Here is a 24760-nt window from a genome sequence, read left to right on the forward strand (position 1 = left end):
CAAACTCCTTCTGCAGGTCCCTGGATGGTCTAATACAACAGTCTTTGCACTGTGCTCCGCAGGGAACCAACTTGGGACGTGGTGCCCAAGAGAAATAGCTAAAAATACATTTGTTTCATTATTACTTGTAAGTGTAAGCACAAACTGTGTTTGCTGCAGGCTACTGTAGGTGAAAGGTTTGGAGAGAGAGGGAGGCAGCTGAAAATAAGGTCCCTTCATTGCTGCAGACCTTATCCTCAGTTTTCCACTTCCCTGTGGCATGTTGTGATAGAGACAGAGTGCCCTGTGGAAAGTGCTAGTGCTGTTACACTGTGTCTGCTTCTCCTAATGGAGACAAACCTATGCCGAGGTGGATTAAAATCTGAGCTAGAAACAGACGTGGTCCAGCTTTCTGTCATTTTTGGCAGGCAAAAGAGTAGTAAGGCAAACACAAGCCCCAGATTACTACCATTAAAAAATCACGGTAATTTCTCACAAGTATGTCAATGTTGTGATTCCTTTTAAACTCTCTGTATTTCTACTGAATTAACGTGTCAGTGAATGTTTTTGAGCAATAATCCATAATGCCTGGGTCTGCTTAACCTCTTTTTACATCCTGTGTTGCTCCGTGTGCATTTGTCTTTCCATGGGTATCTTTATGTCTTGTTATGCATTTATTAGGCTCCTTAAATTTGGCTGGTAAATCATTTGGGGTTAAAATTCACTACTATTCTCACAACATTATTTCCTAATCTTTAAAATATGTCAGTGGAAGAGCTTGAAGGTGACCTTTGACATCATAAATTGGAGAGAAGGTTGACATGAGAATGACCTCAAGAAAATCAGACCGTAGAATCACACATCGCGCTCCAGAAGAGCCTGACAGGGACAAACTTCTCCCCTGGGCTCCCGGAGCAGGACAGAGAGGCTAAGCCCGGCTTCTACAAACTTCTCCCTGTAAGCATTGGGAGAGAGGGGACCTGTTTAGTTGGAGTAAAATGTGTGTGCCAACACGTTCAAGGCTTGCTGTAGCAGGTACAAGGATTTGGGGGCATTTCAGGGAGTGATCGCACCTGCAGTACACTCCTGCAGTGGGATTTTGCCGTGAACTTCAGCAGAAGCCAGGCTGGAATCTAAACTACGAGCAGCATTTAGGCTCCAAAAGACCCATCAGTGGCTGGAGCGTGGTGTTTGTCACACACCCGGTAACCTCCGTGTCCCGGTAGGAGCGGCACAGTATTGACAGAGAAGCGCTTCCCGGTACCGCCTAGAGCCGCAACAATGCGTGCGGTAACTAGCCTGGGATTAAGCATGCCCTGCAACTGCTGCTCCATCGTGCAGCGGAACGCTTCCAACTGCTTCCAGCTGACTACGGACTTGGGTCCCCCAAAAAACCTCTGTCTGGCTGAGAGCTCGAACTGCAAAACCCGAACTGGCTCGCCGTGGCAGTACTGAGAGGAGCGGATGCTCAGCACGGGCTCCAGGGTGCGGGATGGCCAAGCACTGAACAAGGCAGGCAGTTTGCGCGGTGACAAGGGCAGTGTATCGGTGTGCACCCACCGGGGCTGGCTTTGCGCGGTGACAAGAGCAGTGTGTCAGTGTGCACGCTGAGTAGTGTGTCAGGAGCACCGTGTCCACGCACCGGGGCTGCCGGAGCGCGGAGCTCCGCGCCCGGGACGTGCCTCCGCGCCCTGCGCGGCGCGCGGGACGGGGCGGGGCCAGCGCGGGACGGCGCGGCCTGCCGCCCTCCTCGGCCAATCGGAGAGCAGGGGTGCCGCCGTATGTAAATGATCCGCGATACGATTGGGCTGCGCGGGCGGGGGGCGGTGCTGGGGCGGACGGCGCTGGACGGGGCGGGCGGCGGCGGGCGCGCAGCTGGAATGGGGCGGGCGGGAGCGGGGCGCCCAGTGCAGCTGGCGGGGGGCGCCGGCCGCCCGCCATAAAGTGAATGGCCAGGGTGAATGGGAGGCAGTCGGCCGGCGCCCTCCGCCTCCGCCCTCCCCGTGAGCCGCGGGCCGGCAGCGACGCGCAGAGTGGCTGGGGAGCCGGGGGGATTTACTTTCTGACAGCGGCAGAGCAGTCCGGGGCGCGGGGCGGCGGTCAGCTTCGCTCCTCTCGCAGGATTAAGTCCGCTCAGCCGAACCCGCATCTGGAGCCACTGTAAGTGCTTTTCCGTCCCCGGCCTTCCTGGCGACCTTCTCCACTTCTTTCACTCTGAGCCCCTTCATCCTAGCCCGGCCGGCCGTAACCTTTCCGATGCTGGCACAGGGTAAGAGCATCCCCGGCGGGGTGGCTAGGTGTGCTGTGCTCGGCAGCACGGGGTCAGCCCCAGTTCAGCGCGAGATCGGCTTTCCGTCGCCTCCCGTGGGTCAAGGGGCGGCAACCAGGTGAGAGCGGGCTGATAGAGCCCTGCCCTGCCATCCAGAAGGGGTCCCGGGGCTGTGCGCGGCCGAACTGTCCCCTATCGCTGCCGGGAGCGCTGCCCGCCTGGCAGCGGGGCGCGGTGCTTCCCCTGCTCTGCCCTTGTAGGGCCCGGCAACCCCCTAATCGCCGCCGTCGGGGTGCCGCAGCACCGACCGTCCCCTCGGGGCCGACGCGGGCCCCTCTCCGACAAGCGCTGCTGTAGTCTCTCGCCGTTGCTAAACTTAGTCATTTTCCACTGGGACGAGCGGGGCAGGGGGCTGTTTAAATTAGCCGGGATTCCCTGTAAATAACGGCGTTGCGGGCTGCGACTCAGCTGTCTGCAGGGTCCGGGGCAGAAAGGCGCAGGGAGCAGAGGCGGGGAGATGTCGCCGGGGAAAAGGAAGGCAGCCCGACGGCTTTTGGACAGTTGGATAAATGATATTTATGTAAGGGCTGGCTCCTGTTTACAGCAGAGTCGACCTCCCTGCAGCGCAGGGGAGAAGCGAGCCGGCCCCGGCGGACGGAGCGAATCCGCCCCGGGACGTCGCCGGACGGGATTCCAGGGACCCGACCGGGAATAATAGACCTGGTCGGGCTGCGGGGAGGGAGCGCCGACCCCGCGGCAACTGTGCCGGGAGCATCGAGCCTCCTTGCCGGAGCGCGGCTGGCCGGCGCTGGGACGCTGCGGGCAGAACCGGCTGTCGGGCCTCCGGGCGCTTGCACGGGCTCTCCCGCTTCCCCGGCGCCGGGGGCACGGTGCAGAGCGGCGTCCCTCCGTCCCGTTGAGTGCCCGGGAAGGCCGGCCAACTGTAGCGGGCCCCTGGCGGAGCCCGGTACTGCCCGCTGCCCCGTCTATTCCGCGCTCAACGAGTGCGGCTCCGGGGGAAGAGCCAGCCCGCCAGTGCGGCACCCCCTTGTCCTTTCCCCCGACCTCCTCCTCGGAGCGGGAGTAAAGAACGGGTGCGTCCCGGCTGGCCGCGGCTCCGGCGGGGGAGGGCGACCGAGGCGGGGGCCGATGTCGGCGCTTCGCCGCAGCTGCTGGAGCGGGCTCAGGGAGGGGGGCGGCGGGCCCGGTGCCGCCGAGCAGGGCACACCTGTCGGCCGTTCACCCGGCGCCCCCGCGGCTGGACAGCTGAGGGGACGAGCGGGGAGGGGACTGGATTCCACCCCCGGCAGAGCCAGGGCCCTGCAGAGGCGCTGACGGTGGTTGCCGCAGCCCCCACCCCCCTCCCCTCCCCGTCCCGCTGGGGTTAGGCAGCTCGGGGCAGCAGTCTCTTGGCCGGAGCTCCCGGGGCTCCGCACCCCTTCCCCGCCCGGCCCGCCGGGTTACCGGGTGCAGAGCTCGGCTCCGCACGGGAGCCGCAGAGGAACGCTGCTTCAGGACGCCGGTGCCCCGCAGAGCCTGGAGGTGAGCCCTCGGCCGCCGCACCCCTCTGATGCTTCGAGCTGGCAGTGCAGAAATCAAAACTTATCCCTCATGTCCTTCCCGTTCTTTCACCTGGGAGGGAAGCAGACTTCCAGCTCATGGGAGCACGACCCGTCCACTTTCTAAGTGGAGCCCAGTGCTGAAAGCAAAGAGAGAAATTTGGCGTCCCCCAGACAAACTTGTGGGTCTTCCACACATGGCCCATGGCCTGGATGCTAGGGATGAAATGGCTCTCTCCCATCTGCAATTTCTGGAGATGCTAGAAGCAACTGCTAAGGAAGGTGTCTTTCAGAGACTCACCTCTGTTCCTGTCCCATCTTCCAAAGGACCACCTTTTCAGTGAGGGGATCAGTGTCTCCCTGGCTCCCTGCACCACATCCAAGCCCCTCAGCCTGCCGATGAGCTGAAGTGGATAGGTGTTTGTGCAGGCTTTTGTGAGGGACAAAAGGCTGCCTTCTGGCTCTGGAGGGAATGTCCAATCATGGTAGCTGCTTTCAGTTTTCACAAATGTCTGCTGAAGAGCAGAGTTTGGTTTTAATTTTTTTTAATTATTATTTTTCATTAGCAAATTGTCACACCATGCGCAGTACTCCTCATAAAGAACCTCACAGAGAGATGTCTTTCCATGCCAGCCTGGAGAGGGGTCTGGGCAAGGGCGGTGGTTTTCCTGCTGTTATTGTAGTTCCTGGATTTGCCTGACCTGCAGCCCAGATTCTGCCCATGTAAGCTCACCTATATTTCTGTCCAAGACACTGGTTTAAAAACCAATATTAATCTTTGTCAGAGAAACTGTTGCAAGCCTCAATTAATATTTATTATGTTTCTATAAGGGCTTAATTCAGACAATTATTAGATCGGCAAATTGTGACTGGATTGCAAAAGTATTGGTTAATGTTCCCTATGGAGAGCTGGCAAAAAAACCCCTTGTATCTTCTCTCTGTCAGATGCTACCCAAAACCTTGAGATTGAGAGGTGAGGCTGACTTTGGAGACTGCCAAAAAGAAAAAGCCAGAAACCTGATCTAGGAGACCGCTCCAAAAGGAAGATGAGATGAGCAGGGGACATGAGGTCTGTCTCGTGACCTGGCACATGTGCCCTGGCCTTGGGGACAGGGGAGGTACCTGGGTCTGGGAACAAAGTCCCAGATGGGGAGAACTGCTGGTTTCAAGCTGTGTGCTTTGCATCAGGAAGGCAATGGGATGAGACTGTGGTGCCATGGAGGGAGGAGGGTCAGAAATAGGAGGCTGTGGTGTCTCTGAGCAGGCTCAGCTATTTATCTGGCTGTTTAAAAATGGGAGATTGCTATTTACTTAGGGCCTGATGGCAGAGGGGGCAAAGCTCCCCCTCTTGCTGTGGGCCACTGGGGCTGGTGGGTTTTAGGCTGTGCCAAGGCTGGGCATTTGCTGTTGGCTGGGGAACAGTCTCTACCAGCTGGTATTAAAGTTCGTGCTGAGGCTGTTGGAAAAGCCCTCTATTGTCAACACCCGGCTGAAATAGGCTGGGGTTTCGGACGGCTGGAGAGGGAATATTTCTGAGGCCGGTCCGCCACACTTCCCTTCCTCTTCTTTGTGTGCTGCTCCCCCTCACCAGCACCCCTGCCCTCCTCCCGCCTCACCTCTGAATATTAATGCCTCTGGCAGATTGGATAATAATGTGACTGGGAATTGAATGAAGCTGGTTATTAGCTCTGGGCTTCCTTGGGGCATTTAAGGGAGTCCACAGGCTGATCCTGGAAGCTTGGCAGCACAAGGGACCGGGCCAGACTCAGTAAAGAGGGGGGGGTAACTTCTGTGGGAAAGGATTTGCTTGAATCCTCATCTCCCTCTGACCCCAGAAGAGGACAGGTATGAAAGCCTAGCCAGAGCAATTCCTGTGGGATGGTTAGCAATAGATCTGTTGAGTTTCAGCAAAAAAAATTAAATATTAGAATTTTTTTTCAGGGAAGACCTAGGAGATCTAGCTGGGCAGAAGCTAAGAAACATTTCTGTTACTAGGCTTTAAAAAGAGGTGGGGAGTGAGCAAGGGAGGTCCCTCTCCTCTCTTCCCGTCAGTGTCAGAGTATTACCAAGCAGATTCAGGAAGAGAGCCAATCCTCTACCCCTAAACAGGAAATTTACCACTGATTTGCAGGGTGTAAGTTCATCTTTGGAACACTCATTTCTGAAGAGCTGAACCTTATGATCTCTCTCCTCAGGAGACTCCTAGCTTTTCTATATGTAGGTCTCTGGATGCTTTAGCATGAAGGGAAATATCTCTGTTGAGCAGAGGAGAGCTCTGGCAGAATTTCCTGATCTGAGTCAGAAATACAGCCTCTGTCCCTTGACCCTCAATCTGATGCTCTTTGCTATCTCCTAAACCACAGCTCCACCAGAAAATAAACATTTACAGCCTTTTGAATAGTGCAAAAGAGAAGGGAAACCTGAGCTGGATTTGCAGAAACTGATATTAATTTTGTTCCTCTGATTTTTCAACTATTCAAAATCTTCTGAGATGCATTAATGGGGCTGCAGTTACCAGGCATCTTAGCACATCCCCAGCTTGGAGGAGCTGGGTCCTGTGTGCACTAAATTAACCCCTAAAAATCACTCTCAGAGATCACAGATCACTGTGATCGAGACACCTGTTTGTAAACCCCTATCAAACAAGTTCACAATTCCAAATCTGAGAGCCTAAGAAATACTTCTGTTGGGAGGATATAGCACATATGTCACTCTGAATCACACAGCGCTGATTCTATAGGTGATTCTTTTCAAATACCTACATTAAATTGCTACTTGGGGAGCTTCAATGGTGTGGTACAGGCTGGAATGCTCAGCACCTGCTGAGCTCTCCGCAAAAACTGAAAAAGTACAAAGATGGAATGAAACAAATGACTAGAAGTTTGCAGTTACTTCCACCTCTCTCTTTCCATTCCGTCCCCTCAACCTTATTTAAAACAGAAGCAGCCTTCCCACCCCCCCCATTGCCTTTTCTCTCCTTTGCAATGCTGCCATTTATATGAGTCTAATTTTCTTTTTAAAAAGCTGATTATAAATGACCATTGTGAAACATGAGGATTTAACGGTAAATCAAGTTGACCTGTCTGTGTGTGGACGTTTTTATTTACTCCTTTTTTTGAAAAGCAAATAAACATAGAATCCCTCCCACATAAAGCAGCTCCCCACTTAGATTTGAACACAGTTTAAAAGAAATCTCTTTTGTTTTAGCCATTTTTATTTCCTGTTTGTTTCTGAGCTTAGACTTGACAATGAAAACCACATGAAATTCCCTATTTGTTCCATCAGTTTTATTTTTGGTGCCACAATATCCCAACTTCCAGTTCTGTGAGTTGGGTTTGGGGGGTTTTTTTGTTTGCATTTATTTCAAGGCTGTTGTTTTAAAAAATAAATGCATGGAGGTTTTCTTCCAAAATAAAATAAATAGGACTTTTTAGAGGACTGGATGTACTAGGATAATTAAAAAAAAAAATAGATCGTTAAGGTAAATTAATTGAGCTATAAAGGTCAGCCTCTGTATGAATCCATACCTAAGCAGAAAAAAATACCAAAGTGATGAAAAATATGGACTTTCTTATCCCATTTAAAAGGGTTTCACAGCTTTCTTTGCGTTGGGTGGGTTTTAATAGCCTGAACTCAGATATGCCCGAGTCGCAGACCAGGGTGGGAGGCTGGAAAGCTATTCCCTGGCCCTGGAGCTGCAGCAGAGGCTGCTCTCAGGGTGACAGGGTCTGGGCAGGCATGGGCATTTTTGGCTGTACAGTCCCGTCCCCGGAGCAGGCTCATCCGCGGACGGGACGTGGTGTGACCGGCAGCAGCGTTGTGAGATGGCTCACATCCTTCTGCCCCATCCCTTTTCTCTCCGAGCCGCTTTGATGGGATCGCCCGAGGGCCAGACTGGCTGAGTAATTAGGGCTCTGCAGCTTCCTCTCCTACCCACCCAAACTGCCTACCTCCCAGGGCTCCGCATGGGATGCGGCCTCGAGCAGATGGAAAAACTGAGGATTTGGCGGGGGAAAGGGGGGGTGGGGGTGGGGGGGTGGAAGGAGGAGTAGGGGTGGAGGGAAAAAAAAAAAAAAAAAAAGCAGACTTCGTGTACAGTCCTTAGGCAGCACACTCCCACATTTCAGGATTCCCAAAGTGAAACCTCTTGGTTTTGCTTTAGCAGCGACTATTGTGCCCTGGATTTAGGGACGTGAGACATTTTGCCACGGCCTCGAGTGGGGCCTCTGGCGAGAGGCTCGAGGAGAAGGGCTGCTAGCCCTCCCAGTTTACGCGCCCGCCCTTCCTCCTCCTCGGCCCCGAGACGCGCAGCGTTCGCGGCCGGTGCACGGCAGGGAAACCGGGTGGTCCGCGGGCCCGATCCCGCCGGCACAGGCCTCGTGCGAGGCACTGCGGGATCGGCCCCGGCAGTGTTTGCTAATTGTCTCCCTCGGCCCCTTCAAACAGTGTCTGGGTAAACAGGCTGACCTTCAGGGCATGTTGCAAGGTCCATAAAGATGGAGTGTGGAGAGGGAGCAAGCTCCAGCATCCCTCCCGGAGCCACCCTTCTCCTGCCCCAGCCCTACCAGCTGCAGTATCGCAAGGAAGAGGGGAGGGGTACTGTGAGCTGAGATCATCCACTTGTTCTATTCACGGCAGTCTTCATTCTACAAGGATCTTCTTGCCAGAGAGCTTTAAACAAAATTTAAATACAAATTACTTGGGGGTAAAAAAAAGAAAAATCATCAGGAAACTTTACAGCCAAGCACAGCAGACGTTGACTCCCTCCAGCACTGCCGGTTTGCCCTGAGACAACACATCCCTCAGAGCAAGCCAGCAGTTTCTGAGCTCTTGTTTCCTTAACCAACATAGCTGCTCATTGGCCATGGTGGTTGGTGGGGCCATCACAGAATTTCTGGCAGTTACCCCTTTTCCCTTTGCCACTCTGCAACCTGCTAAGCTCTGACAGGTCGTTTTAAAACAACGATCTAGTACCACCCCTCCCCCCAAAAAAGCTTCTTTCTAGCTGCTGGTTTTGCTGAGTTCTGTCATAGAACAAATGTTTATGATCAAGTTGAAGTTCTCCAGAAAGGATTTCCAGAAGTGGTGATGGATGGCAGACACTGGCAGCCCTACAGTGCATGGAGGTCAGACAGCCATTGTGGTGTGACATGCTGGTGGCAGGGCATCCATCCCAACCTTCAACCCCCTGATGACGAACTTTCTTGAGCGTGTTTACTAATTGTGAGAATCATTTACATCTTCGATAACATCTGATTTAGCCACTGCCCTTCATCTGCATACAAATCTCCTAACAGCAGCTGGAGCCACAGAGCTATCTGGGCCTCCCTAAAATGAGCCAACTTTACAGCCACAGAGATACAGAAATGACCCAACCCCGCTTCTGCAAGCACAGCCCCCGTAGGAATCAGGCCAGTTTCCCTTGACTGCCAGAATAATTAGTCAAATTTATACAATTGCCCAACAAAATACAGCAACACATACCAATCTGCTGATGCCAGGCCCTGGTGGCCTTTGCTGCTGCATGAGCAGCGTGTGTTCAGCTGAGCTGCAGACAGGCTGCCTGCCCCTCTTGTTCCTGCCCGGGATCCTGGCTTGCAACTGTCTCCTCTTGCTCCTGGCTCCACAAGAGCAGATCCTGATCCCTTGTACACTGTGCCTGTGTAGCTATTTCTCTCCTGCAGATGCAGGCGGATCCCTCAGTAGTGGCACGAGTTGCTTTGCAGCCAGCTTGACAGGGCTGCAGGAGTGGGTAAGGACAGGTGGGGATGAACAGAGTGAGTATGTTCCAGCCAGGCCAGTGCTGGCACTCCACTTTAGCAGATCCTTTATATCAGTTGCAAGATTTTCCCAGGCAGAATTTCTTACTGAAATCAGCCTTTTTTTCTCTCTTCCCCAAAACAAAGGGATTCAATTCCCTAAAGGACTTTTCTTCTCCTATAACTGCAGACCGTGCTCTCACTCCTAGCACTCCTGCATGGTGGATCCACACCATGCCAGCAACTTTTTGCAAGTGAAAATTGTTTGGGCGAAACTGAGTTTTTGCTGATTTATTTTGTTCCAGATGCCTAACAAACAAAGTAAGCCATAACAAAGCGTAGCCTTATTAATATAACTGCACAGTCTGTCAGAATGAAAATCCCAGTCCTGGTCAATAGATCCAAGGTGCCAAACACCCCACTGAGGCATAGCGTCCAAGGGACACTGGAAACAGGGCTGGACACAGTGAGACCTGAAGCACAATGCTCACAAGAATACAAGAACTATGAATGTTTAGTTTAGAGGGAAAAAAACCCAACATTGCAGAAAGTCTGGCAGGGCTTTTCTTTTGTGCTAAGATTAGCAATTTGTTTCCAAATTTTGAGTGCCATTTCAGAAACCATCCAGGTATGCTAAGGGTAGCACTTAGGTCTAAAGATTTTAGACCTTTACTTTACCTTTCTTTACTATAGTAAAGAACTTGCTTTGAGCCAAGCCCAGGCACATTACCCTGCCTCTGCAGAAGCCAATGCTTCAGCTTGGCAGGGCCTGCAGCAGTCTGGGGGATTGCAGACACACCTGTTGTGGGGAACGATGCACTGTGTGTGGGGCATGGTGACATCAGGGCGCTTCCACAGCACAGGGGCACAGTGCAGCCCATCAAATAAGCGAACAGGACACATTCCATTGTGGGCTTTTTTTGCTGTGGACATGGGTATGGAGCTGTCAATCCTTGGGACATTTCCATTGTGATAATCCTCTGGAATACAGGCAGTTTATTAACCCTCTACCACCCAGAGCAGAGGTTTCAGCCATCATCCTCCTCTGCAGCTGGAGGTTCATGTCAATGTGAGGGAAGCAAGTGGTCTGATCCCATCTTGCAGGCTGCTGCGGCCCCCAGGAAATGCATTAGGCAGTGTCCAGCATGGTTGGGCATTTCCCTAGCACCTCTTGTCTGAGAATCTGAAAGCACTTAAAAGAATTTTGCTTCATTACCTCCACCAGCTCAGATATGCTCATTTATGTGATTTCTGAGATGAAGGATACAACCCCAAACAGTCAAATAGTTTTACCTACATCATAAGACAAGTCAGTGGCAGCACCTAACCTTCTCACTCTCTTCCCACCTCACATTATTGGGAACTTCTCCTTAGAGCCATGCACAAACAGAGAAATAACCTGGACCCCCTCGTCAGAGAGCTGCCAGGAAGCCTGGCAGCAAGAGCCTGGGCTACTGCAGTTTCATGGCACCATGCACACCTCTCAGTGCTCTGTGGCCCAATCCATGTATGGGGCAGTGCCAGACAACTTGCTCTGACAACAAAGCCACTAAGTGCCTCAGGGAGCTTTGGCAATTCCTACTGATGAGAGAAATAAAACCCCTACACCATGTTCTTCAAAGCAGCACACACCACTGCCAAGCCACCCCTCAGGAGCTCAGGGGTTAGTGCCCAGCTGTAGGGACTAAAACGAGAAATAAAGTTTATTATAACCTGTGACTCAGCCCTTGCTGGAGGTCAATGATCCACTTGTGAGTGTGCACCCGAAACCACTGCTCAGGCAGCCTGAGGCTGTGCACAGCCTGATGTTTTTGGAGGCAGGCAGCTTGCTCTCCTGTCCCATAATGGCCCTGCACTCCGGGTCACCACTTGGCTGCTGCTGTTTATCTTCCAGTGATTAATGGTTGCTCTTGGTTCCTGCTGCAATTCCATTAAGATTAGAGATTTAAAGCTACACTGAGATGTTTAGCAGTGGGTGACCTTGGTCTCCCCATAGTTATATTTCTATAGTCTCAAGGAAACAAATATTAACTCATTTTGCACCCCATCCTTCTTGCTTTCTAGCAGTGGGGAAAGCCCTTCACAGGCAGCACTTGTGTTGGTCAGCAAAGAGAATCTGACTCTTGGTTGCTGCACAATTCATGTGCTGTGCTCATGTGGTACTTTTAATTGCAGCCCACAGGCACTCTGATAGCACCATTGCCTGAACAAACACATGTATGCAGAGAACAAAATGCTCTTCCTCAAGAGAACAGGCACACTCTCAATCACTTCCTCTTTGACAAGGAGTAGAGGGACAGGCAGGGCGTGTTCCACCTTGGCTCAGCCCCTCACAGGGACCAAAGTACAGAGGCAGATCATCTTCCTGAAAATGCACATTTAAATAGAAGCCCAAATGTTTGTCTCTCCTAAAAGTAAGCCAGCACAGAGGGAACATGAGCATGGGAGGAGTGAAGCAATCAGCAGTAGTTTGACTTCTGCGATTGATGGAGCAGGAAGAGACAGCTCTGACCCTAAGAATCTAGTGTAACATCATATCTTCACCTCAGGGGATGCAAGAATGAAAGGAGACTTCCCCCCAAATGATTGCAGAGCACCTTTCAGCCTGAGGGGTAACCCTGAACTCTTTGTGGAGATCAGCAATTCCAAGCAGAAGATTCAGCTACTCTGGCCCTGGCTGGAGGCAGGAAACTCACAGATCCACAGGGCTGTGCTGATCTGCTTGAGAGAGGCCAGCTTAGGGCTTCCCTCGTATCCTTGGGTCATCAGTGGTCATTGTGCTGCTATCTTGCAACCTGAAGCATCAGGTCCTTGCTGAAGCACTCCTGCATGCCCATGGGAAGTCAAATAACATCAAAATGATGCAAGAGACAGCATTTCACCTCCAGATCAACTTGCCTAAAGCAGGTCCAACAGGAAGCCTGCAGGCAGTGCAGAGAGTTGAGCAGCACACACTAGTCAGTCTCTGGCAGCTCTCAATGGGCAAGACCCGCATCACAAAAGCCACTCCTATAATTAACCTTACTTTGCTTGAAGTCAGCCTCTGTGTTTCCTTCCCAGCCCTTCAAAGAAAAAAACACCCAAGCAAAATCCTCTTTGCTCCCAGGTGATGGAGCAGTGTGTTACAGAGAACCAGGAGATGGCTCACAGGGATCCTTGTTCCTGTTTTCAGGTAAACAAGGTTGCCCTCCTCACAAAGGAGTGTCCTCCTCCTACTGCCTAAATGTCCCTGGCTTGAGCAGTTGGGAGCTGACACAGAAATAGAAAGGGGGTACATTTGAAAAGAGAAAAGGCCTAGAGCCAGGATTGCTCTTCCCCTGCCCTCCACCATGCCCATGGAGAAGGGATGGCAATTCCCTGTCTGGCTGGAGGGTCTTGTATAGGTGACCCCAGCATGTTCACATGGGCAGTGACTGGAAGAAGAGATGTGTTTGCTACAGGTTTGGGAGCCTTTATCTCAGGGGCAATAACACATCAATGGAAGGAGTTACTGGTGCTGGAGCAGACTGGGAGCCATGACTAGTTTTACAAAACCGAAGCCTCTGAGAAGCCTGGCTGCATGTTGCTAGTACAGAGCTGTCCCTAAAGAAACTGTTCTTTTATGTCAAAAGAAAGTGTGATGAAGAGTCAGATGAAGATGGTAAATTTGATTTTATTTAAAAATACTTTTGAATTGCCAATTTCATTCCTTGAGACTGGGCAAACAACTTAGTAGAAATGCCATGAAGGTTTATCGTTTACTTTTTAAATATCTCTGCCTACAGCAAGATCTACCCAATGCGGATGAAAGCATCTTTTTTTAAATCCAAAAGGGCTGTATAATCTAGAATAATACCTTACAGTCTTTTGTGTCAGTTGGCATGGGGTTGCCTTTGGGTAAATACATTGGTACAGAGCTCACGTGCTGTTACCATTGCAGACTTTTCCTGCTTTTATAATCATGCTGAATAGATCCCTCTCTCCTCTTGCTTTTGCTTCTCCATGACCTGCTCAGAGCAAATTGAGAAGGCATTCCTTGATGTCACCACGTATGGCACATGCAGTAGTTTATGCAATTACATGTATACATACATCATCTTCTCTCTGAAATCCTCCTGCTTTTAAATTCAGTTCACAAAGCAAACTTGTGCTCAGCCACAAGTCCCAGTACTGGCCACCCTTCATAACCAGTTTTCATCTAAGTGCCCGCTGTATCTCGGAGGCAGGCTAAGCATGCTATGTTGTGTCCAGCAGCTTGGATGAACTTTGCAACCACTGCATTGGTGCAGCCCAGGATGGGGCATAAATTTTCAATACTAGGACTAGGTTCTCCTGAGCCTTGTGCCTTGTGTTGTCACTTAAACCTCTCTGTAAGATACTCCTCCCTGGTCTTCCTGTCTTCATTCTAGTTTGTACAGATGAAAGCAATGCAAGATATGGAAAAAAGAGCAAACAGGAGCCTGCACAGGAGGACACTGTCCTTGAGTTACAGCAAGGCAAGGATCTGAATTCCTCCTTAAATCGTCCAGTACAGTGTCAAGCTCTAGAAGAGAGGAAATTGTGCTTGACAGATGCAATCATATGCAAATGGCTATAGAAGAGGGGAAATTATCATCTACAAACATTGGGCAGAAATTCCATCTGCTGCAGACTCAAGAAGGGCTCTTAATAAATTCTGAGACAGCAAAGTGACACACATCTTAATCAAGACTTAATCCGTGGAATTAATTCACTGCGCGTTTCTGCATAATTCTGAGAGTAATGCTAAAAGCCATGGCAATATCAGCAGCAGATGGACTCCCCTACTCCATGCAAAGGTATTAAAGAAAACACAGCCCCTGTCACATCACTTCATGTATGTACACACTGCAGAATGCAACAGGGCTGTGCCTTGCTGCTGGCAGGAGCTTAACACAGCCAGCAGACATCAAAGGTCAGGCTTGCCATGAAGTGGAAATGGAAACCAGCCTCATGGCAAAGCCAGAGTCCTGCCACTTCTCTCCCACAGGAGACGAGAAGCCCAGAGCAAGGCAAAGGTCTGGGAAACCAGAACCAGGTCCTGGTTTGTTATGTGCTGCTTCCAGAGAGCACTGACTGAGGTTGGTGTTGAGACTGACCCACCAGTACCTGGGAGAGGCGGTGAACCTCTCAGGCAGTGAATGGAGGTCAAGCCAAGTGAAGAGCAAAGAAAACTGCTGGGGTTTTGTGAGCGAGATCTGCTGCAGAAGCCAGCCAGATAACCATTAGAAATGGCTCCTTTCTCTCTCATAGCAGCCTGGAAAGTACGCTGCAGATATGGGGATCAGCCCTGGGCCCTGGCAGCAGCCTTGTGCAAATTGACTAAAGGAGGCTTTAGACAGCTCTGAAAATACATTCTTAGTCACTGTCATCCACGTCCAAATGAGGTGCAACAGCTATGTGATTAATCTCTTGTTTACATGTCTAAAAACTAACACAGTCCAGACTGTCTTCAGCACGTTCCCTCCCTGACACACATGGATTTGAGGGGCTGGGCAATCCTTCACCACCCAGGAACTCTTTACAACTGATCTCTACCTAAAGTTTGAAAGTTCCAAACCCCTGGTCCAAACTTCCCTATATCCAGGGGTCCCAGATCCTGGCACAATGTATCAGTTGTTGTGTCCTAGAGAAAAAGGATCCCTAGCTGGGAAGGTGAGGTATCAGCTGGGAGTGGCTAAAGTTTCAGAAGCTGCTGTGGCCCCCTCAAATCAATCCAGCCTTCATAAACTGTGCACTGGTGGCAGTGAAACATCCTGTGTTTTGCTGGGTCATGATCCAAAATTCAGTTAGGGGCTAACAGAGGGCCAACTCACCTCTCCAAGGAGAGGTAGCCTGGCTTGGAACACTTACTGCCTCATGCCTGCCTCTTCATGAGCATCCAGTGTGGTCCAGAATAAGTGGTGCTCTCAGCTGAGCTCCTTTAGGAAATACAGGTGTGGAGGGTGCAGGGTCCATAAGGAAGTGAATGATGAAAAGAATTGATCTTGGCACAGAGAGGTGTGGAAAGAGGTGGCAGAAGAGTCACAGTGGTTCCTGCAGTTGTAGGGAGCAGCACTGACAGCTTCCCAGTTGGGATGCTTTCAGCCAGGGAAGAAGGCTCACCAGCACAGGCCAGTCTCTTGAGGAGACATGGGAAGCCTCCAGTCAGGATGATCTTGGGCTGGAAGCAAGCTCCTGCTACAGCCAGGACCACTCATTCCCAGGCACCTAAGCGTGTGAAATGTGATTCCCATGTTAATTCAGGTTTCAGAGATCCTTATGTATCCCAAAGGAGTCCGCTTGCACTGCCTGGATCTCTGCTTGTAGAAATGGCTCTGCAGGCTGATGTGCCTTCCTATCAGTGCCAGGCACAAGAATGCTTTTCTTTTGGGATGTGTGCATGTAGTGCTCTCTGAACAGCTTTACTTAGGCTTGGCCAGCTTGTGGAGAAACAAGGGAGAAAGAGGAGGGAAGCTGGGCAGGGAGGATGGGAGCGGTGGGATGACTGGGGAAGGTGCTAACAGCCCTTGGCTGGCCCAGAACCACTTCCTAAGATCTCCATTACACAGCATGCTCCCGGCGTTGCTATTTCAGTCTGAATGTCACCTATAAATTGGAGGCTCTTTCTCTGAAGGCTGCAAATAGAAGTGTCACTAGATAATCTTTGATTGATAGGGAGGCTCAGCTGAAAGCCCAGTATGTCCATTTTCCAGCCAAGAAACTCAAAGGTGTCCAAGGATCAGACAGGGATCCTTTCCTTTTCCTAGACCTTTCCTCAAGGCAAGTCCCTGCTGGAGGTGGTGAGGAGAGGTCACACACACATTGATCTCTCTGATCACCCTGTGACTACTGTTTTTCAGATTCCTCCTTCTCCACCACCCATCCCTGCCCCATGGATTTCAACCTGCTGGCAGACACGGAGGCTCGCAGCCCAGCCTTGTCTCTCTCAGACTCTGGAACTCCTCAACATGAGCACAGCTGCAAAGGGCAGGACCACAGTGGTGAGTGCAAGGCCCAAGATACAAGAAAAACCCTGACCCATCTTTGCTCGTGGATCTGGGTGGCCAGTGGCTTGCAGTGCTCCTAGAGGCACAGCTTCCCTTTGTACTGGGAGCCAGAAAAATGCCATAGCAGCATGGCGGTGCCAACAAGCAGAGGAAAGGCATAAGGGTCCATATTGCAATGACAGCTGTTGGGAGGCTGAGAACATCATCCCAGTGGTGGGGTCATGTGGCCCTGGCTGTAGGAAGCTGCTGCTCACAAGGGCACAGCCCATGGCAGGCCAGAGCCAGGCAAGTCAGGTCACAGCCCAATCAAGATTTTATTGTATTTGGCTAAACAGGATCCAAGGTGCAGAAGTCTACACCTAATTATAAACTGTTCTTTTTTTTTTAACCTCTGTTTAAATTATTTGGGTTTAAACTTTCTATGGAAAAGGTAAGCTTTAGGCTCAACTTTCCAGGTTTGTGCATTAAAATGAAAAGGAAGCACTGTCTTGCTCCTGCTTTAACTGAAAAAGTCTCCTCACCTGTGCCTCACTGCTCTCCCACAGAGGTGCCTCTGACCATTCCCAAAGGCTGAACCAACCCCAAGCCTGCTGAATTCTTTATCAGGCTCTGAATAAGGAACATCACCATCCACACCTGTTCAGAAATCAGCTATCAAATGCTATGGTTTCCTCTGGATTTTACATCTGTCCGATTACCACTCCATCCCTTGTTATTCGGGATCTGTCAGGATGCAAAGCTGTTTCTGCCAGTGCCAGCAGGAGGGAGTGAGGACCAGGGACAGCCCGCTGCTCTCCGTGTAAAGCCTCCAGGCTCACCCGCATGCAAAAGCTAATAAGGATAATGATGCAGATTAAAATTCCCCAGAGAAAGTATCATGAAGGGAGTTACACTGGGATAACTAGAGTCAGAGAATCTGCCTGACAAATTCCCCACTGCACACGTACCTTAGTTGGGCACATCCCCAAGCTCAGTGGCTCCTCGTCAGCTGCTTTGGATGCATGGCAGTGTCTCCATTCAAGTGGCCTTCCCTATTGAGCCCACCCTGGCATGCTGTAGAAGTGCCAATTTAGGCACTGACTTTTCTTTCCATTAGGCATGAGCAGCTAATTCCAGCTATGGCCACAGTCGTTTCACCGAGTGGGCGAACATGTACAGGATATATTCCATGACCTATTTTGGGGTGACAATAAGTGTTGGATGCCTGGCTACATCACTCCCCACTGTCTTAAGCAGTCTAGAAATAAAATGGTTCTGGGAGGTGACTTGCCAGCATTACCTGTGTGCAGCTTGTGCCTTTGCAGCAGAGGCTGATGGCAGCCATGCATCAGCAGTGTCAGGCAGAATAGAGCTGGCTACAAAGGTCTGCCTGGAAGAGGGGCAGAGCTGCACTTCTGACACTTCTTGACTCCCCTCAAGGGAGCTGCCTCCCTATTTTTCCTGGGCCCTACTTCATTCATCCACACAAGTAAGAGATCTTGAGGAAGTGAACACAAACCCTGCTTGTCTAGGCTCAGCATTCAGGGATCTCAAGTGTCCTCCAGTTGTATGGCATGGTTAGTGACACCCCCTTCTGTTAGGTTTCATCAGACAGCACAGGTCAGGGGGGAGCAAGGATGAAGAGTGAGGGAGGTAGAGAACTGCCCCACATCTCCCCATATTGTGCTCCTCAGCATGGATTCAAGGCACCCACATCCTTTCTCTGGGCTCATTTCTTTCCCTGTATTGCCACAGTTTCAGTCCTCACTGAAATCTGTCAAAACTTTGCACCTTTTACAGAGGACACTTATTCCCTGCTTATAGAAGAAGCAGAAAAGAGATAACAGACAGAAAGAAACACAGCTAGCAGGTATGGAAACAAAGAGAACACCAAGTTGAACTGCAGAGATTTTTCAAGGCTCAGAGCTGGGATTCCTACTTCTCCTTAGACTTAAGATTTATGGAAAGTAGGTATACCAGAGGGTGTTGAGAAGACAAATACCAAACAAGATACACTGTGATCTCTTTCACCCAGATGTAGCCCATAAACCAGTGGTACCTTCATTCCATTTTCTTTCCCTCTTGGTATAATTTCTTCCTAAGTGAAGAAGGGCAGTCCTGGGCAGGAGTTCCCGATAAGGTCACAGCCTCCTACTTCACAGCAACCCCTTCAGAAATGAATATTTGTCAGGGACTTTGGTGAGAACACATCCCCTGTATGCATCAGGCTCCAATTAACCCAGGCTCAGCAGATGAACAAACAAACCAAATGTTGCTTGTTCATCTGTATTGAGCCATTCCTAATAACTAGCTCAGATGGGTGGCATCACTCCCTGTTCAATCTCCTTTGGAGATAAATAGTGCAGGAATCTCCTGCATCCAATACTGGTTTAGAGCACTGAGCTAGAGAAATCAGATTAATCTTCTTGGCAAGAGCCACTAAAAAAATCCACATTAAGAGCATGCTTCCAAGAGTTCTGCTGAATATGGGATCCACAAACAAAGATGCTCATGAAAATTAGAAGAGTACCACAAGACCACAACCAGGCTCTTTCATTCCACTTTTCAATTCCTATGGCTTTGTTTCAAGAGTGAGTTGGGAAAGTTCTTGTACAGGTACACCCTGGATAGAAACACAAACTGATTCTGATGCTGAGAACAGGACATAGCACCTTCCTGCTCAGAAGAACCAACTTATAACCTGCTGCTGTAAGCAATGGCCATCTCACTGTCCTTGCATTCACATTCCTGCTGATGGATAGCATCAGATGTGCTACAGAAGCAGAGGTGGCTGGTGGGGAGCAAGCCACTGACCACACCCAGGGTTTCCTCCCTGGAGAGCGAGCACTTCTCCTGGAAATGTTCTCTGCAATTCCATCATTGATCCCTTTGAAGAAAGGCAAGTACCAGGAGAGCTTTCCAGAAAATATTTCTGAATTAACAGACTGTCATAGGAAGAGGGTAGTGGCACCAGGTTCCTGAGACAGGAGCATCTTCCAGGTCTGGGGCCCGCTGAAGCACCTACTGTTGGCACAGGACTGCCCTGCAGCAGTCTCTGTGGGGCCTCAAGTTCTTTTAGGCCTCTCACATGCCCTATAAAAACTAAATGGAAAAGACAGAGCCTATTATTCTAGAGCACATCCATTTGGAATGGATGGAATCCCTTTTTTAACTGACTCAACTGTATTCCAGGCTGCTGTCTCCCTGTCTCCCTACTCATTAAGGGGCTGTACCAGACACCTTCACACTGAGATTTTTCTGGACTTTGAAGCCTTTTGAACTGCTTCTACTCAGAGAACTGCAACCAAAGAAAAATTTCAATTTTAGCAGAGTGATCCCAGGATTTTTTTAAAGGTTCTTCTTCTAAGTGGAACAGTTTGGGAGCTATTTGCAAAAATTTCTATTTAGCTTAGCGGACTATTTCCCATTGTAAAAGAACACTTTTTCTCCTTGCTGAAGACCTGATTTTCATTTGGAAATGCTTCACCCAGCTTCTAGATCAGAAGAAGGAGTTGAACATCAGAAATTATTTATTTTCATTTGAATAATTTTCCTCTATGGTGACTTGTCTTGATTCCCAGAAGAATTAAACACAAGCAATAGCTTTCTTCCATCATAAAAGAAAGTGCCACATTTGAGCAGTTGGGCACTCTATGGAGGACAACTAAAGGGTAGATATTTATATTTGCATTCTGCCATTATTTGCATTTTGCCTGCTTGTATTTGCACAGCCCCCAAAAAGAGCTGTGGCACAAGGAAGCAGCTGGCTGCCCACCTCCACCCACAGCAGCCAAAAGCTCAGCATGTAGACATGGACTTGATGCCCAGAAGGAGGCTGAGCTGTACATTTCAGTGAGATATCAGTGTGAACACTGGAGAGTTTTGAGACTTTAATGGGCAGTGAAACAAAAGACACTGCCTCCAGGAGAGGGATATGTGGATCAGGAGGAGGGCAGGGGCAGAAAGAGAGGGAGATGCTGGAGTATACTTCATGGTAAGGTCTAAGAGAGGCCTTTCCGTATTTTTAAAAATCAAAACATATGCAGCTAAGTAAGAATGTAAAGGAGCAAGAAGGGGAATGAAAATTTGTGCTTCTCAGGTTTAATTAATTGAAGAGCCTCAGCTTGCTATCAATTTGCAATTTGCCTTTTCCCATCCCTTGTCCATGAGGGATATGACTGGATCTTTTGCTGTGTCCTAAGTGTCAATTCCTGTTCCGTTTTTCTAAAGGACACCTTAGGCATAGAGTTTTAAGCAGAGCAAGAACCTTCTGATCTGAATAAATTCTGCCACTATCTCCCATGTGAACTGTAAATGAAACCCAAATATTGGAAGTTTGGAAAATCTAAATCTGGTCACTTGGAAGCTAACATCTGTTATGGCAGCTAAACAAAGGCAAGCTGTGCTACATGAGAGGGGCATTGGTTTTGGTGCTGGGTGGATGCCTGCTTGCAAGGACAAGGGAGGGAGATGGGACCACTCCTGGTGGCTGCAGTGGAAGGGGACCTCACTGAGCATGCACTTGTTGCCCCAAGGATAGGCTCCCCAAGTGCATCCAAGCCCTCAAGTTAACTCAGGGGATCTCCCCGTCTTTCTGTTTCTCACACAGACACTGAGAAGTCCCAGCAGAACCAGACGGATGACTCCAACCCTGAAGATGGCTCGCTCAAAAAGAAGCAGCGGAGGCAGAGGACGCACTTCACCAGCCAGCAGCTGCAAGAGCTGGAAGCCACTTTCCAGAGAAACCGTTATCCAGACATGAGCACCAGGGAGGAGATTGCAGTCTGGACCAACTTGACAGAGGCACGAGTCCGGGTAGGACTGCAGCCTTTCCACCTTCCTGGGCCTGAGCTTGTGGGGAAGAAGCCTGCTGTGATACATGACCAAGGTGTCCCCAAACCAAGCAAGGAATTAGGAGCACTGGAAAATTTCCCTGTCTTGGAAACACCTCACTAGGGTCTGCCCTTGAGATTTGACACATCTTGCCACACACAAATCCTATGCTGGTGGTGCCTTCTCCATCCAGGGCCACCTTGCAATTATACAGGTAGATTCAAAGCCCAGGCTCTGCCCCACAGAGCCCCACCAGCTGGCTACCTCCAGCCAGCAGACCCTTGCAGTACCATCACTTCCCAGCCTTACCCTTGCTGGAGGGCACTCTTTTGGGTTCCCAAATCAATGTGCAGTCACAGGCATGATGTGGCAGGGCTCCAGCTGGAGTGAGGGCTTCTCTCTGCTACTAGAAATGAGTTAGCAGCATTATGAATAGCCTTCCAGCAGCTTCCATGCTCTAGGAAGTTATATTGTTTGAACCCCTCTAACACTAACAGATTTTCCTTTTAGAAGACTAGACCTATAACATCCCACTCCAAGCCAGTCCTGAGGCAAAGTCAAAAGAAGAATAAGTTATTTCCTTTGTTCAGCAGTTTTCAAGCCACATCCCTCAAATACTTTGCTCCCAAGTCAAACAACCCCAATCCCTCCTCCTAGCTGTGGTCTCTTGGAAATACAGCAAGTATTTTTCTCTTTTTTTCTGTATAAAGGGCATCTGTTTGTTGATTGAGGTGGGTCATTCTGTGAGCTGTGAAATGGCAGTTGTTTGGGTTTCTGTTGGTTGACTGAGGACCACCTGGTGATTCCTGCTAGGAGATGACCCTGAAGCCCAGACATCTTGCTGCAGCTTTTTCCTGATGCTCAGCCTCCCATCTCCTTGGGAGCATCGCCAGCTCTTCAACAGCTCTTGTCTTGCTGGGCAAAGAAACCAGGGCAAGGCCCCTTTCAAGGCCAGCCAGAGCAATTCCCATGCCCTCCCCCTCTCTCTCTTGCAGGTCTGGTTCAAAAACCGCAGAGCTAAGTGGAGGAAACGAGAGAGGAACCAACAGGCCGAATTGTGCAAGAACAGCTTTGGAGCCCAGTTCAATGGACTGATGCAGCCTTACGATGACATGTATTCCAGCTATTCCTACAACAACTGGGCCACCAAGGGGCTTGCCAGCAGTCCGCTCTCGGCCAAGAGCTTTCCATTCTTCAACTCCATGAACGTCAGTCCCCTCTCCTCCCAGCCCATGTTCTCCCCACCCAGCTCCATCACCTCAATGACCATGCCTTCATCCATGGTCCCTACTGCTGTGACCGGGGTACCGGCCCCAAGCCTCAACAACCTGGGAAACATCAATAATCTGAACAGCCCGAGCCTCAACTCTGCTGTCTCCTCCAGTGCCTGTCCTTACGCCTCCACAGCCAGCCCCTACATGTACAGGGACACGTGCAACTCCAGCCTGGCCAGCCTGCGGCTGAAGGCCAAGCAGCACGCCAACTTCACCTACCCAGCGGTGCAGACTGCAGCCTCCAACCTGAGCCCTTGCCAGTACGCCGTGGACAGGCCCGTATGAAGGGCTGCCCTCTGCCAACCAGGGACTTGACCTTAGCCTGACAAAAGGAGACCTTTAGCCCTACAACAGCGTACGTCCTGCAGAGAGTGAGAGTGAACATGACAGCATAAGAGGGAGACAGGGAGAGAAAGAGAGAAAAGAATGAGCAGGCAGACGAACCTTTATGAAGATTTGTCTATTGTATGGTGAATTTTGACTGTCTTTCCCCTTCAAAACCCCTTCCCTTCTTGCCCACCAAACCTTCTCCTCCATGGTAAAATAAACCAAAAGAGTCTACTGGAAGTCCCATGGAGAAATAGGAGCCCCAACATGCAGGGTGCCTGACCCATGGGAAGCACAACCAAGTATTTTTCAATCTGCCCCTCCAAGCCCCACAGGGGTGAGCCCCCCAAATTCCTGGGATAGCACAGGCAGCCTCACACCACCCCTCCAGGAAATAGCCAGAGACAGGACAGCTTGAGGGGGGTTGCCAGTTGGTGCTTGGCTAAACCATATTCTCTGCACACATGCAAGATTTCAATGAAAGATATCTTGCCCATTTATTTATCATACAGCCAGTAAGGAAGCCTTGTCTCAGTCAATTATCATCTATTTATAATGCATATATACACATGGCCCTTCAGACTTGAAACCTTCAGGAGCTGGGGGTTGTAAGAATATAAAATATGTGTGTATATATATATATCCATCTTATATATATATATATATATATATATATACAAATAGAAACATTAAAATATGCTTTCTTGTTTTGGATGTGAAATAATCTACAAAGTAGACCTTAAAACCAAAAACTCTGTAAAGGAAGCACATCCACTGAGGCAGTGTCCTGGCTGTCATGGTTTACTGCTTCAGTCTTTTTGGTCAGACACACTGCTGCCAGCATACATCCCAAACATTCCCATCTGCAACAATCAGCTCCTCCTTGCACATCTCCTTCCCTTCCCCAAATCCCATTTCCAAAAAAGATAATAAAAGTTGGCACAAACCCTTTAAGCTTCTGCTTGTGTGGTTATTAAAAGCACAAACCTGCATCTGAAGATTCTGAAATCAAGTGCCAGCAGCCCAGGTAAAGGTAAACATCCTTAGAAGCACCAGCACGAGGCAGTCCGAGTTAGAACAGGGGCTGAAGTTTGGAAGAGTAGTTCATGTTCCTCACTTAAATATCAAACACCTGGCTTCTCAGAACAACACAAGGCCACACAAACAGTAGGAAGAGGAAAACAAGCCCGCTCTATGTTACCTGTCTGCATCTACCAGTGAAGCCTCTTCTGGCTCAGGCTTCCCCACTGTGCAGGATGGGGCCAGTGCCTTTGGGGTCCCACAGCCCAGGGCAGGGAAATTCCCCCTCAGGGACTCTGGCTCTGAACAGTGGTCCCCAGGGCAGCTGCCAGGTGCAGCAACTTGCCCTGCTCAGCTTCTGTTGGGAAAGCCGTAAAACAGAGGTGGCCTTCCTAAGCTCTACAGGCACCTGGAAAAGCTGCTGCTTCAGCCAATGCAGAGGGAGGCAGCAGATCCCTCCGAGGGCCCAAGGAAGCTCCACATACAGCAGGGGAGCAGGACATCTCTACCCAGTGCAATCACCTTTCCCTTCGTCAAGCACAAGCTCCAAGGGAAAACACAACTCCAATACTTTACTTTCCTCTTTAGATAGAAAAAATCAGCCCTAAAATATCTTCACAACAAACTGTCCTACAAGGAAGAATAGGACAGGCAAATCTGACGTAACCCATATTCTGCAATGTCGTCAGCATGCAGAGAGAAAGCAAGTTCTTTGCTAAGAATGGATCCTCACTAGGGCATTGTAAGAGGTCTCTCACAAACCAAGCTCATAAAT

At 50.0% G+C, this 24760-nt stretch overlaps 1 protein-coding gene across 1 annotated transcript; it reads left to right on the top strand.

Moving 5' to 3' along the window:
* The first annotated feature begins 1970 nt into the window (after positions 1-1970).
* Positions 1971-23891, top strand: PITX3 (paired like homeodomain 3). Its single transcript, XM_054637224.2, has 4 exons — positions 1971-2139; positions 16406-16546; positions 21141-21346; positions 22360-23891. Exons 2-4 carry the CDS (start codon positions 16438-16440, stop codon positions 22921-22923), a joined length of 879 nt encoding a protein of 292 aa, XP_054493199.1. The 5' UTR covers positions 1971-2139; positions 16406-16437; the 3' UTR covers positions 22924-23891.
* The last annotated feature ends 869 nt before the right edge of the window (positions 23892-24760 follow it).

This window comes from Agelaius phoeniceus, chromosome 9, assembly GCF_051311805.1.
Source record: "Agelaius phoeniceus isolate bAgePho1 chromosome 9, bAgePho1.hap1, whole genome shotgun sequence".
Classification (NCBI taxonomy): Eukaryota; Metazoa; Chordata; class Aves; order Passeriformes; family Icteridae; genus Agelaius; species Agelaius phoeniceus.

Bases quoted from the DNA above. Each gene is read 5' to 3' on its own strand.
- PITX3 (XM_054637224.2), top strand. From the start codon at position 16,438: ATGGATTTCAACCTGCTGGCAGACACGGAGGCTCGCAGCCCAGCCTTG. The intron at 16,547-21,140 runs GTGAGTGCAAGG...TTTCTCACACAG, and splicing joins CAAAGGGCAGGACCACAGTG to ACACTGAGAAGTCCCAGCAG. The intron at 21,347-22,359 runs GTAGGACTGCAG...TCTCTCTTGCAG, and splicing joins TGACAGAGGCACGAGTCCGG to GTCTGGTTCAAAAACCGCAG.